General features: G+C 43.2%; 1 protein-coding gene across 4 annotated transcripts in view; it reads right to left on the bottom strand.

The window, feature by feature from the left end:
- Positions 1 to 15,490, bottom strand: part of MYO1B (myosin IB) — a 113,945-nt gene that overhangs the window by 38,150 nt on the left and 60,305 nt on the right. For all 4 annotated transcript variants that reach the window (XM_054381462.1, XM_054381465.1, XM_054381464.1 and 1 more), the window contains exons 6-12: positions 14,244 to 14,307; positions 5,370 to 5,468; positions 4,452 to 4,555; positions 3,189 to 3,336; positions 2,158 to 2,276; positions 1,322 to 1,408; positions 687 to 752 (exon numbers count right to left, since the gene is read on the bottom strand). In XM_054381462.1, the coding sequence (XP_054237437.1) occupies positions 687 to 752; positions 1,322 to 1,408; positions 2,158 to 2,276; positions 3,189 to 3,336; positions 4,452 to 4,555; positions 5,370 to 5,468; positions 14,244 to 14,307 (687 nt within the window). The remainder of the gene's footprint in view (positions 1 to 686; positions 753 to 1,321; positions 1,409 to 2,157; positions 2,277 to 3,188; positions 3,337 to 4,451; positions 4,556 to 5,369; positions 5,469 to 14,243; positions 14,308 to 15,490) is intronic.

Here is a 15,490-nt window from a genome sequence, read left to right as displayed (position 1 = left end):
CAGCTCCTTCAGCCCCTCCTCGTAGTAGAGGTGTTCCAGCTCCCCCTGATCATTTTGGTGGCCCTCCTCTGGACCAGTCCATCAGGTCCATTGTCTTCCTGTGTTAGGGGCCCAAGAGCTGGACACAGTACTCCAGGTGAGGTCTCACCAGAACAGAGGGGCAGAATCACCTTTCTTATCCTCATGGCCACGCTGCTTTTCATGCAGCCCAGGATGCCACTGGCCCCCTGGGCTGCAAGTACACATTGCTGGCTGATGTTCAGCTTATCATCCACCAGCACCCCCAAGCCCTCTTCTGCAGGTCTGCTCTCAACCTCATCATCCCCCAGCCTGTATTGATATCTAGGGTTGCCCTGAGCTAGGTGCAGGACTTTACACTTTGCTTTATTGAACCTCATTCTCCTCAGCCCACCTCTCCAGCCTGTCCAGGTCCCTCTGGCTGAATATTTATTTACCATGATAAATATTTATTTACCTATGGTGTTAGAACACATGAATTTTTGTTTCAATTGGCAGACATGCTATAGCATCTCTCTTTGGCTTACTTTTCTAGTGTTTTTTTTTTTTTGCCAGGAATGACACACTTGATTCCAATTACATGTATTCTGATTACAAATTCATGAACCACTCCATTAATTTTTAATAACAGCTTTCATGGTAAATGTTTATCATTATAAAGGTCTTACCTCAAAAATTTCAAAGCCATAGATGTCCAGCACCCCCATTACCTTCTTCCTCACTTTTGTTTGTGCCTTAAAACAAAATTAAACACAGAGTCACTCATCTGTACATTTCACACATGGCAGTTCAAGAAAACAAATGTGTCTCGTAAGTAGGCTGTCAAATTCTGCACACTAAAATCACAGGATGACAGGATGTTAGGGGTTGGAAGGGACCTCAGGAGATCTTCGAGTCCAACCCCCCTGCCAGAGCAGGACCATATAAAATCAAGTGCGGGTTGCACAGGAACACATCCAGACAGGTCTCCAGGGAAGCAGACTCCACAGCCTCTCTGTTCCAGTGTTCTGTAACCCTCACAGCAGAAGTTCTTCCTCATGTTGAGATGGAACTTCCTGTGCTATAGTTTACATCCATTGCCTCTTGTCCTATCACAAGGCACAAATGAAATGAGACTGTCCTTTCCTTCCTGACACCCAGCCCTCAGATATTTAGATACATTTACTAGATCCCCTCTCATCTTCTCCTCTCCAGACTAAAAAGCCCCAGGTCTCCCAGCCTTTCTGGCCAATACAGATTTACTGTTTACTTTAAGTTAAAGGATTTCTGTTAACTTTTTTGTACAGGCACAAACCAACAATACCTTAATGCTCTCATTTATCCTGGTAACCAGCCAAGAGAACAGTCGACTGTATAAATTCTTAGCCAAAGCATCACGAGCATAATAAGCCTAAACAGAAGAAAGAAGAAAAATTATATAAATGTTGGGCTACTCACAAACTTTTCATGTTACTGATGTATCTTTAAAGGTGCTATGAACAGAGTGAGAACAGCTCAGGCAACTGGAGCCAGACCAGGGGTGCCTGGACACTTCGGCAGCAGCAGCAGCTTGACCACTGGACCTAAGGTTGGCTGCAACAGCACCCACGGTCAGGGCACTTGGACTTCCTGCTCATCCAGACATCCTCTAAAGACTCACATCCCCCACCCTAATCCTAAGCAAAGGGACTTGAGCAGCTGCAGTTAGGGAAAACAACCTTCCTGCTAGCCTGAGCTGATGGGACACAGGTGGCAACCACACTGGCTCTGCAGCATTACAGAGAGCTAAATTCACACTGGCAGCAAAAGCTTTTTAGCAGCCTGAGGCATACAACTCACATGAAATTACACCAGTTGTTCTAAATGAAAACAGTCTGCCACAACACTTTGAACATGAGTTCCATGCAGAACTTTTTCATTTTGCCATTCTCTGCAACCTTTTCCCATCTCTCATCTTTTGGAGGTGATTCACGTTTAAAAACCAAACATGTATCTGAACAGTTAGAAACTGCTGAAATAAAAACACATACTCTAGTGATATGTTTTATTCAGAACAGCCCACTAGCTGTAGTTTCTTACTTGGGCAGTTATGGGTTAGCCATATAGATAAACTCCCATTTAAAAAGGATTCTTTCCTTTAAAATTAGGACTTCTTTTTACCTGAGCCACATTTAGTGTTGTTGAAACTTTCTCTTGCTTGGCTTCAACTGTCCGGAAGCTGAAAGCTCTTTCCAGTACCGACTGGTCTATACCTGTCAGCTCACAGATTTCCTTGAGTTCTAGCATGAAAATGACAAGGTAAATATAATGAATATTTTCAAATCACTGCTTTTTGTTACCTAAAAAAGCTTTTAAGCCGTTCAGTATTTTCCCAAAGCAGGTTTTTAGTCTCTTCCATTCACACTCTCTCCCTCCCTAGCCTGCCAAGTAAAGTTAAAAACAGCACAGCAGGAGAAACATACAGTTAATGGTTTTGAAGGCACTTTCCATCTGGTTATTTTTGTGAAGAAACCTGTTTTCTATTTATCACAGACGACTTTTCATGATGAAAAAGTTTCAGATGAAAAATAAATGAATTTTCAAAGTCAACTTGCAATGTCAGCTGCAAAACCAGGACCAAATGAATCTGGTATTACAGGCACAGCTGCTCCTCCAGGCACCTCAAGTTGTACCAGGGGAGGTATAGATTTGATACGAGAAGAAACTTCCCCACTGGGAGGGTTCTCAAACACTGGAACAGGCTCCCCAGAAAAGTAGTGAAATCCTCATCCCTGGAGGTGTTTAAAAGAAGGAGAGACGATGTGCTGAGAGACTTGGTTTAGCACTAGGCTTATTAGGTTAGACTACGGTTGGACTTAATGATCATAAAGATCTTTTCTGTTCTGTTGCATGGTTCTAGTATTAAAGAACAGAAAGCCCTCAGCACAGAATAACTAAGCAGTTAAAGAAATGCAGAGCATCATTTAGCATTTCAGAAGACAGTATTAATAAAATGGGGAGGAAAAAAAAAAGAAAAAAAAAGAAAATAATCACCTTTAGAGCAACTGAAATTGCACTTAACTCTTATTTGCCCACAAGTGAGTTTTGGAAACAATCTCTTTTAATTCATCTGTAAGGATATAGTACATCTACAGAAATGACAAAGTTAATACTGCCTGCAGGTTTTCCTTCCATCACTCATCTCATCTTACCATTTTTATCTTTGATTTTACTTTCATCCAGGCCATTCACACGAGACTCAGGCTTAAATTCGATGTTTCCCAATTTCAGGACGGCTGCCACCACTTCAAAAACAGACTGTGTCTCATGATCCATAAACCCAACTATCTGCATTGCATTCTGGAAAGGGGACAGAGGAAAGCATGAGCTGAAAGAATCTACCTTTACACAGATCATACCTGAAAAAAATTACCCTTTTTTTCACCACTCAGCATAAATTAGAGATGCTTTATGAACACTTCTGCTACACACTGAACATGACATAATGATTCCACTTAGACAAGTATGGTTTTTAATATAAAAAACAGGTTAAAGAAGATGTGGTAGTCAAGCTGGCACATTAAGTCTAGTCCACTTGTAGGATTAATTCAGTCAATAGGTTTCTAAAATGCAATTCTTTTATTTATCCACTTCATTTAGTTTATAATTCAGTCTTCTCAGTCCACTCTGTTGCTCTTAAAGCCGGTAGCTTACAGAACCCAAATCTGCATGCACTGGGGTCCTGTATTCTCCTTGTCCCTGATGCAAAACCATCACAGAAGATCATCTTGAGAACCATTCCAGCTCTGTCTTTTGACTTGCTCAGCATTACCTCATTCATGAAGCTCAGTCACTGCCATCACAAGTAACTACACAACTTCCATGACCTGATTGAGGATTCTGGGCTTTTTTTTTTTTTTTTTTTCCCAGTATTCCTGCTAGAATACTTCAGAAACCTGGTTCTTTGTATTTTCTAGTCATGGAATCATAGAATGCTAGGGCTGGAAGGAACCTCCAGACATCACTGAGTCCAACCCTCCTGCAAAGCAGAACCACTTATGGCTGGTCACACAGGAAGGTGTCCAGGTGGATTTGGAATCTCTCCAGAGAAGGAGACTCCACAACCTCTCTGGGCAGACTGCTCCAAGGCTCCAGCAACCTCACAGAAAATGTTTTTTCTCACACTGACACAGAATTTCCTGTGATTGGGCCTACATCCATTGCCTCTCACCCTATCACTGAGTATCACTGAAAAGAGACTGGCTCCATCCTCCTGACAGATATTTCCCTCCTTCAGATATTTCCAGACACTGATAAGGTCCCCTCTCAGCCTTCTCCTCTCCAGACTAACCAGCCCCAAGTCTCTCAGTCTTTGCTTGTAAGAGAGATGCTCCGGTCCCTTAATCACCCTCAGACCTCTACTCTCTCCAGTAGCTCCCTTTGGGGTTTGCTTCCAATCCCTGTTACTTTCTTACCCTGACTGTTCTGAAGTTTGCAGCATCATCCACTCCATTCACTTTGGCAGAATCCAGGCCCAGGTAGTTGTATCTGCTGAAGTCCTGCTCCAGTTTGAGTTTGCCTATAAACCAAAACAAAAGACCATTTGTAACAGTGTCCTTGTTAGTAGCTCTTTCATCTCAGAACCAGTATTGTCAAGAAATGTTGGTATTAGTAGGATTTTAATTCCAAGCTTTTTCAATAAGAAGAGACTTTCCTCTGTTTTCAACGCATTGCAAACCCAGTTCTGGCTCAGATACCTGCATAATTCATAGATTCATAGAATAGTTTGGCTTGGAAGGGACCTTCAAGATAATCTACTTCTAACCCCCCTGACATAGGTAGGGACATCTCCCACCAGTCCAGATTGCTTAAGGCCCCATCCAACCTGGCCTTCAACACCTCCAGGAAGTGGAGGTTCCCTGGGCAACCTCTTCCAGTGTCTCACCACCCCCACTGGAAAGAATTTCTTCCTAATCTCCAGTCTAAATCTGCCCTCCTCAAGCTTCAAACCATTCCCTCTCATTCTATTGCAACAAGCCCTTGTAAAAAGTCCCTACCCAGCTTTCTTGTGGGCCCCCTTCAGCTCTAAGGTCCCTCCATAGCCTTCTCTTCTCCAGGCTGAACAACTCCAGCTCTCTCTGCCTATACCCATAAGGGAGGTGGCTCCAGCTCTCTGGTCATCTTTGTGGCCTCCTCTGGGCCTGCTCCAGCAGTTTGATGTCCTTCTTATGATGGGATAATACCAATCCATGTATTTATGTCAGGTATTACCACTGCCACTACCACTGATAATCTGCAAAATGAGCCAATATCACATTTGCCACAAGAAAACGGTGTGCATGGAACAGCACATTAACAAGCATATCTGGAAATGGCACAAGAGCAACACTTACAGAGAAAGTCTTCTGATGCACCAGACAATATCTGATAGAAAATGTGGAAGTTTCTTTCACCTCTTGGCTGCTTAACAACACGAGACTTCTCCAGCAGATCTAAAAAATCCCAAAACTTACAGGTTAGGCAAAGTCTGTGGAACAAAACCCTTCCATATGCATATAACCCTCCACTGTTTCACAACATCACTGCAAATTAGAAGATGTTAAGTGGTGGGCACAAACCTTATCACAGCCTGTCACACCAAGTACATACTTCTCAAGTAAGCTTTTGTGCAACCTGTAACCCCAGTACACTTCTAAATGACCTGAAAAGAAAAATCAGGTCAGGGAGGCAATGTGCACAGAAGACATCAACCATAAAACCAACTATGGTGGGGATGATTGTAGGGATGAAGGTCTGAAATGAACTGACATGTTAAAAAGCTAAGACAGATAAATGAAAGGGGAAAGGAAAATAAAGGATAATTTGAATTGAACAATCATGTAGCATTCTGTGATCCTCAAGTGCATTGTTCTATAAAGCTCCATGATGGCAGAAGCTCCATCAGAAGACACTTGAAGTGAAATGGAAGAGCAGCACCTTGAAAAGTATCACTGCACTGACTGACAGGAAGATTGCCTTGGCCACCACCATTAATGACAGGCATGTTTCTAAGCCTTACCAGTAAGGGTAGAAATCCAGGCAGGCAACCGAACTGGACTGACTTGGACCCCGTTGCAAACACTTCAGACTTTACATCATATTTACCCTGGGGGTAGCACAAAGGTTGTTCAGCCTGGTCTGCAATGTGGTCCCCCCAGCACATGGGGTGAGGAAGAGAGGGATGTGAGAAGAGAACCTTTGGACAGGCCCTGGTGCCACTCACTGTTGTTCTAATAACAAAAGTTTTTCCCTCTTTTCTTAATGGCACATGAGGGTTCCATGCCATTCTTCCAGAGAGGAAACCCACAGCTGCCAGTAGAGATTTTCTCTGAAGCTACATATATTCAGTGACACAAAAATCAAGACATTCAGAGCCTCATTCCCAGCACACAGCAAAGGAGTTCCCCAATGCACCTACTACTCCACACTCACCACTTAGCCCCTCTGATTGGGGCTAAGTTCTCCCCAAGCTGTGCCCATGCAAGAAGAAAGCCTCAAAAGGGGAATTCAGCAGGAGCACCTGGGAATGGATGCTGGGGCTCCACCAGCTTTCTGGCACACCAGGACTCAGCCCAAGAGGAGTGCAATAGAGTCTGTTCGTGTTGTCCTTAGCTACAGGCAGCATGTTGTGCATATTGCCCACTTCAGACCTCGTGGAGCAGGAACCAAAGACCAAAGTTCAACCCACAAAATTGCATAAGTCTTAGGAAACTCCTCCAAACTACAGCAACACAAGTTCAGACATTAATCTCGGCTCTAATAATTACCCAGTGACAACAATGACAAAATTCAGATGGCTTTATCAACCTGGTTGGCTTCTAACAGGTCAAGTTTCAAACACGTCACAGATCAGCTGATTGATGTTATTCCATAAACATGCAGCTGCCTGAGAGAAGGACTGTCACCAGTGCAGCAGGTGACAGCTAATGGAGCTTCCAATGACCAGGGCATCTGACTGTATGAAAATAAATAGCTCTTCAACAACCACTGCATTGTGTGACCATGTCAGAACTTGAGCCTTGTTTGAACAGATGTTTCTGTAACTCACTAACCCTACAGGGTCTTTCTTTCCAGAGTTGGTCCTGTTTCAGCACCTGGAAGTTTTGCACATCCTGGTGACAATGCACAGCCAGGATACAACCAACCAAATGGCTGTCACTTACTTCCAGCAGGTCAAGGGAGGCTCTCCTCTCCCTCTACTCTGCTCCATTGAGGCCGCATCTGGAATACTGAGTCTAGTTCTCAGCTGCCCAGTTCAAGAGAGACAGGAACTACGGGAGAGAGACCAGCAGAGGCTGCAGAGATGCTGAGGGGCCTGGAGCATCTCTGTGAGGATAAAAGGCTGAGACACCTAGGGCTGTTCAGCCTGGAGAAGAGCAGACTGAGGGGGGATCTCCTCTATGCTGATCAATAGCTAAAGGGTGGGGGCAAGAGGATGGGGCTGGGCTCTTTTCAGTGGTGCCCAGTGACAGGACAAGCAGCAACAGGCACAAACCGGAACACAGGAAAATATAAGGAAAAACCTCTTGCTGTGAGGGTGCTGAAGCCCTGGAGCAGGCTAGGCTGTCCAGACAGGTTGTGGAGTCTCCTTCTCTGGAGACTTTTAAAACCCACTTGGGTACATTCCTGTGCAACCTGCTGTGGATAACCCTGCTTTAGCAGGGGGGTTGAACTAGATGATGCTCAGGGGTCTCTTCCCACCTCCACTATTCTGTGATTATGTGAGAATGTACAGCCATGCAACCACTGCCTCTGATTTCACCTACAGCTGGGGGTCTCCTCTTTGAGCTATGGTTCAAATTCAGAGTCTCATCTTAGTTACTCAGCCTAACTCTCCAGTTAGTTAATCTATCAGACATCTGATCCTCTCTAGTTCTTAATTCCTAAATAAAAGAGAGAGGCTGGTCCATCAGCCAAGTGTTACTCCCTGGCTGAGCAAGGCATGTTGAGCACCAGGCAGCTCAGAGCCCCACTGGCTGTGAAGGTTCTCCAGTGAAGTGTTGGAACGGATCACAGCCAAACTGAATCTCAAAGAAATAAACAACTTCAGCTCCCACAGTGGCTACACACGCTTCAGGAAACAGCTGTATTTTCAAAGCAGACTGAAGCAATGTGGTTTGGCTTCTTTGGGGTTTCAAAACATTCTCCATTTAAATTTACTCAGATGCTGTCATAAAAGCCCAGCTCCATATCCTGGTGAAGTATTCTCTGTAAGCTTTCTAATTACTTGCATGCCTTCAGCAGATTTGATGGTTTCTTGAACGTCTCTCAAATTAATTCTGTTAGAAGGATAACTGTCTCGGGTTTTTCACCACAGTTTATCTTATTTATATGTTTTTTAGAAGCAATGAGGTTAACTAATTAACAGTCGGCCTTCCAAAGTGTCGACATTCCATATTCTGTCTGCCTTCATAAGGGAGGAAAAAGGCCCCAGAAAGCAGTTACTGACAGAAAACCAGGCATTTACCTTTGGGAAGCAGCTGCTACCAATTCTTTTTAAAGCTGCATTCATTCTCTGGGTTTTTTGCCTTTTCTTTCTGTTCATGGGCAGACTGAAATCAGACTGGTAGAAAAGACCATCCTAAAAAGCGACCATCTGTGCTACTCATAAGCAAGCTTCTTCTCTTTGTTTGCCCTAATTAGCATTTTAATAACTCAACCAAATATATTTTCCTTAAAGCAACTAGGGGGTTGCTTTTGTAAGGGGTAACTTTTGTATTAACCCTCACACAGTTACAAATCCTGTGGATCAAAGAGTTGGGAGAGGCAAAGATGCACATCAGATTTCAGCACACAACTACTTGGTAATTCTCTTTACAGTGGCATGTGTGGACAGATGGTGCTTCTCTCTATGAAAACCCACACAAGCAAAAAACCCCAAGCCCTGTACATGTTAAATTTAATTATAGAGCCTATATAGATTACATAGAGGGAACACAGAACTACCTATGGAGTGTGTGTGGATTAGCTGTTCTTTCTGCCTTATCACAGTCACAGAATGCACCGGGTTGGAAAGCATCCTCAAAGGTCATCTTGTCCAACCCCCCTGCAGTCAGCAGGGACACCACCAACTAGATCAGGTTGCTCAGGGCCACATCAAGGTTGACCTTAAATGTCTCCAGGGAGATGGGGCCTCAACCACATCCCTGGGCAGCCTGTTCCAGTATTTCACCACTCTCATTGTAAAGAACTTCCTCCTGATGTCCAACCTAAATCTGCCCTGCTCCAGTTTCAAAACATTGCTCCTTGTCCTATCACTCCAAGCCCTTCTAATCCCCAGCCTTCCTGTAGGTCCCCTTCAGATATTGAAACACAGCTCTAAGGTCTCCCTAGAGCCTTCACTTCTCCAGTCTGAACAGCCTCAACTCTTTCAGCCTGTCTTCATAGGAGAGGTGCCCCCACCCCCTGATCACCTTCATGGCCCTCCTCTGGACCTGCTCCAGCAGGTCCATGTCTCTCGTGTTGGGGGTCCCAGAGCTGGATGCAGTGCTCCAAGTGAAGTCTCACCAAAGGGGAATGGATTGGCCCAATCACCTCTCTCAACCTGCTGGCCACGCTTCATTTGATGCGGTGCAGGACATGATTGACCTTCTGGGCTGCAAGTGTGCATTGCATTGTTGGCTCATGTTCAGCTTCTTGTCAGCCAGTACCCCCAAGTCCTTTTCTGCAGGGCTGAAATCTAGCAATGCTTCTGCTTCAACAGAAACACTTAAGTTGTTGTTTCAAAGCAACTGTAAACATTACATTGCTTTGGAAAGGTCCATCCTGGAAACACTTCTTAAATTACATTGTTTGACTATCCATTGATTCAGGGGATTCAAACTCCAGCAACATTCCTCAGGGTCTGAAGATTATTTGCTATTCCTAGATAAGGCTGCTTTAAGTGCAAGAAGTTTGCATAAGCATCCTACTAAACTGTTCAACGGAACTGAATGTGAGAGAAGAACAAAATAAATTGATGCTGAATACTTTTGCAAACTCTGATGTACAAATGCACATGGTTTTGTTTTGGTTACTTGACCCACGAAGAAAAATTTCTGTTTCTTTAAATATACTAAACCCCAAAATTGACATTATTCCTGGGTTATACATTTTGAATAACCCAGGAAAAAAAAATTTTGGTCCTAGTCTCTTCAGCTAACCATGACCAAAGGACCTTACTCACAGGATCACAGAATGTTAGGGGTCAGAAGGGACCTCCAAAGATCATCAAGTCCAATCCCCCTGCCAGAGCAGGACCATAGAATCTAGCATCGGTCACACAAATGGGTCTTGAAAGTCTCCAGAGAAGGAGTCTCCACAACCTCTCTGAGGAGCCTGTTCCAGTGCTCTGTGACCCTCACAGTGAAGAAGTTCCTCCTCATGTTGAGGTGGAGCCTCCTATGCTGTAGTTTATATCCATAGCCCCTTGTCATCACAGGATGCAACTGAGAAGAGCCTGTCCCCTTTCTGAGCTGTTTAGGCCAAGCTACATAACATTTTCTAGTCACAGAGGCTTGTCTCTGCAGTCATGTTATGTTAAATTTTTCTTTCTTCCTACCTTGATTCTTCAGCTGTCGCTCTAAAAAGTCACTGATGAAAATACAGCAGTAGTTTATCAGAAACTTTTTTCCTATTATTCCCACCAACTTGACAATAATTTCCTATTATTCCCACCAAGTTTTTAAATATCTTCTTGAATGAAATGATCCATTATTGTATCAAACAAAAACTACCTGGGCAGTATATGCAGTGAAAATACAACCATTACACAATTTTAAGTTCTAAATTCCCTTTACTCAAGTGCTAAATGATGTTTAAAAATCTGATCAAAAAACTGATCAAAATCTTTACTATTTGTTTATTGTTTGGGTTTTTAACCACTTCCTAATTTAGGCAAGGCAACTGCCTACATGGTGGCAACCATAATAACAAGAACACTGAGGGAGATGTTGGAACGAGTTAAGATTAAAGAACCAAATCAACAAGCAGAAGGATCTCTTTCCACAACATCTAACTGTAAAATCTGTGTCGTATTTCCCTTAGCAAAGGAGCTTACTAACAGCAATCACATAACAAACACGCAGTAGGCATTGTCATGGTAATTTTACCCTCTAGCTCCAGCCCCAAAAGGTTCACTTGGAAGTTAACCTCTGTCATAAAGAAGTAAGAGCTCATTGAAATGTATCAGGAGAATGGCCCAAGGGAAGGTCACAGCGGTATCAGCTGCTACATTAAGGGGCACAGGCAGATTGAATAACCTTTCACAGAGCTTCAGAGCATTCTGGAATAGGACAGACCAGACCATTTCAAAGAAGACCTCTTAGCCTAATGGGTCTCTGCTTATCTGTAAGTCTGATAAAATTACTATCTTATCATCTTTACCCTTCTTGCCACAAAAATAAACTAGATGTTCACCGTGTCTGCTTCCAGCAACTGCCAGGATGAAATGCAGCTTGGTGCCACAGGCTTCAATCCAACAAAGCCCACCAACTTCACTGATGTTTGTAAATCAAGCTCATCAGATATCACTACTAAGGCTTAATCAAAATGCTCTGGTATCATCTTCACATCATATTAACACCAACCTAACAGATTGTCAGAAAGCAAGGAATTTATGAACAAACTAATCATACTTTCCCCTTTAAGGACAGGAAACTTCAGCACTATGTGACCTTCTGCTTGATGAGTGAAGACGACAAACACTAAATGTGACTAACACCAGAGTAAATGATAAGTGGTGTAAAAGAGTTCATGTTCCTGACGTCTCCATAATGTTGATACCTCATAACAGGAACATTTCTGTTGCAATGCAACAGCAGTAGATGTGTGGAAAAGTTAAGGCAGAACAATAAACATGCTTTAAAACTGAACAAAATTCCAATTATCTTTTAAGGAGATGGATGGACTAGCAAATTTTGCCTACATTAAACCAAATGGGAGTTATACTAACAGGAGCTCAATATTTACCTGTGTGGTCCCTGACAAACAGGGGGTGTTTCATAGTTCAAGAAGTGACATCTTTTCCACAACAGAGCTGACATACAGTCTTTACTTTTAAATTTATAGATTCAGTTAAAGAGTCATAGAATGGTTTAGGGTGGAAGGGACCTTTAAGATCATCTAGTTCTAATCCCTCTGCCATGAGCAGGGACACCTTCCACCAGACCAGGTTGCTCAAGGTGTCATCCAACCTAGCCTTGAATAACTCCAGGGAGAGGGCAGCTGCAACCTCCCTGGGCAAGCTGTTCCCGTGTCTCATTACTCTCACAGTAAATAATTTCTTCCCAACCTCCAGTCTAAATCTGCCGCCCTCAAGCTTCAATCCATTCCCTCTCGTCCTGTCACCACAAGCCCTTGTAAAAAGCCTCTTCCTTGCTTTCTTGTAGGCCCCCTTTAAGTACTGGAAGGCCGCTATGAGGTCTCCCTGGAGTGTTTTCTTCTCCAGGCTGAACAGCCCCAACTCTCTCAGCCTGTCTCCATATGCTTCACCCCTCTGATCATCTCTGTGGCCTCCTCTGGACCCACTTCAGCAGCTCCATGGCCCTCTTATGCTGGGGGTAGCAGAACTGGACGCAGTACTCCATGTGGGTCTCATGAGAGCAGAGCAGAGAGGCAGAATTCCTTCCCTGTCCTGCTGCTCTTACTGCTTTTGATGAAGCCCAGCACACAGCTGCCTTCTGGGCTGCCAGTGACCATTGCAAGCTCATGTTGAGTTTTTCATCAAATTCATCTTCTCGCTATTAGATATTTACTAAATGTGAGAAGGAGAAAGCCTAAAATAGGTCTCCTTTAGGAAGACCTAAATATAGGCCTGCCCTTCATTACAGATGTCATCACATCATCATAATTACTTGTAATGTTCTAATTACAACAAGCAAAGATTTATAAGGCAGAAACTACAGAGTAAGTCTTTGGATGGCCTCCTGATATGACACAATATTTTAATCAGATGACTGAGCACACTACTTTCAAAGACAAACTGTTGAGCGTCCAATCTACACAGGAAGGCTCCTTTTCATGTATCTATTTTGAATGTGAAACAGAAAAAAACAACACAACACTGCTAGAACCTTTTTGCTCACATTTATAGATTCATAGAATCGTAGAATGATGTGGGTTGGAAAGGACCTTAAATATCATCTAGTTCCATCTCCCCAGCCATGGGGGGGTTAGAACTATTGATGAATACACTGAATATGTTTGGCTTCTAACATTGTTGACTGCCAAATGTCAAAGTTAATAGACATAAGCTATAAACACTTAAATAGTCACTGCTTTGAGTTTCAAGATCTACTCTGTCACAAAAATCATGCTTTCAGGCATGGTTCCAAAAGGTGATGTAGTGAAAAAAAAAAAATTGCCCTATAAAAACCCCTGAACAACAAGCCCTATTATTTATGCATAAAATTCTTCACAATGTTTTAAAATGTTTCTATTCTGTGTGGAGAGCACAGCTTGCGTGGGATGATTCTCATTCCTTCACAACCAGTAAAATGGCTATGAAGCCAAAAGTTAGAAACAGCAATGAATTTGGCTGAGCTGGAAGAGGTGAAGGCTGGGTCAGCGCCACCTAGGATAGCCACTCACTGCCCCCTTCCATCCCTTCGCAAAAAAAGAAACCAAACAAACAGAGCTTTATATAGCACAGAAGACCAATTTCTTCTAAAAGCTGCATTTAAACTCTTGAAAGGAAAGCAAGTCAAAGCATCCTGGGCTGGCACTGAGTTCCCATCCTCCCTCTTCCCAGCAGAAAGCGGGCTATGGATTTTGCAGCCGCACCCTCACCTCACTCAACAACCTCAGAGGCTACTTTTGCCTCTCTGAACTCACCAGTTCTTCATCCTCTCTCATGATGGGCCTATTTCTACACAGAATCACTGTGAGGTGTGCTAATTTGCCTATCAAATCAAGCAACACAACAAATCTCAGGGATTCAAGGATGAAGAGAGTCTCAGATCCCCTCATCCATCTGCTGCCAGCTTCAGAGACAATATAGGAACCCACACATATTACTCAGTGCCTTTAAACAATACAGGACATGCATTACTCATGGCTACTTCTTCAAGTCTGTTTTCAGCACCTGTTCAGCACCAAAACAACAATAAAACTAAAAAGTAGAGTTTAGCACATATCACAGAGAGATTCAATTAGACAAAGGCAGCTGATCTTTCTAGCAATTTAACTAGCTCCTTTTGGAACCAAACATTTGAAGTTGTTAATATGATGAGTCTGAGAGTGATACTCACAGTTGCTTATAACTCCTCCAAGTGGATCACCCTTGAAATCAAACTCAATATCCATGTATTTTCCCTGGGAAAGAAACATATTTGGAAAGTCTAAGTTCTGTTTAAGAAAATCTGGTCATTTTTACAGGCTAAAAGCGCAATCTGGCAGCACCCTGGAAACTCCAAATTCTGGACAACAGTACATGATTCAAAGCTTCTAAACTTTCTCTTTATCATTAACCCATTACCCATAATCCATTGGCACAGCCACAGATTTTCAGGAGAAGTCCTTTATTCAGGTTTGTAAAGCAACGGCAGTCAAATCTATTCAGTTTCTAAGGTTGTATGAATCACAGAATGGTTGGAAGTGACCTCTGGAGATCATCTACTCCAACTCACCTGCCAGAGAAGTTTCACCTAAAGCACATTTACCTGCAGCAGGTTGCACAGGACAGTGTCCAGGAGAATTTGGAATGATTCTAGAGATGGAGACTCTACCACCTCCCTAGGCAGCCTGTTCCAGTGTTCTGTCACTCTCAAAGTAAGGAAGTTCCTAATCATGTTTAGATGGAACTTTTGTTTTCAAGATTGTGCCCATTACCTCTTGACCTGTCACTGGGCCCCATCCTCCTGAAACCCACCCTTTAAGTATTTATAAACACTGATGAGACACCCCCCCCAGTCTTCTCATTTGTAGGCTAAAAAGCCTCAGGTCCCTGAGGCTTTCTTCATAAGGGAGATGTTCTAGTCCCCTGATCATCTTCATAGACCTGAGAAGAAAATGTACATTATAGAAACTCCCATCAGAACACCAAGAACACCAAACAGCGCTTGTGACCATGTAGGCATTACCATGCTTATTAACAGAAGAATGGAGGAAGAAATTATCTTCCACAGAGACTTTTTTCTCAGTGTAAAATCTTCTCAGAGCATGACTCAAGAGAGCAGAGGGATAGCTGCTCAGTTTGGCTTGAAGGACTTGGCTGGCAGGGATTACTGTCAGCAATCATGGGGTGTCTGTCCCTAAGCGCGTGCCTGCCTTGTAAAAGTGATGGATTTTCCCTCCTGAACTCTTTCCCTTGTAACTCAGGAGACCAGAGGCAACAATTAACAGACTGTCACTGCAGAAGGGATTTCATTTTGAGCTGTCCTGGTGCAGTGTTTCCTGTGACTTCTGTTTGACTTCTCCACATCACAGAAGATCACTCTGGTCTTTGCAGCATTGTAATTTATGTGACAAGTGTTTAATGGAGTAAGAGCCACATTTA

This window comes from Indicator indicator, chromosome 5 (assembly GCF_027791375.1).
Source record: "Indicator indicator isolate 239-I01 chromosome 5, UM_Iind_1.1, whole genome shotgun sequence".
Classification (NCBI taxonomy): domain Eukaryota; kingdom Metazoa; phylum Chordata; class Aves; order Piciformes; family Indicatoridae; genus Indicator; species Indicator indicator.
This window is presented reverse-complemented; position numbering and strand designations above follow the sequence as displayed.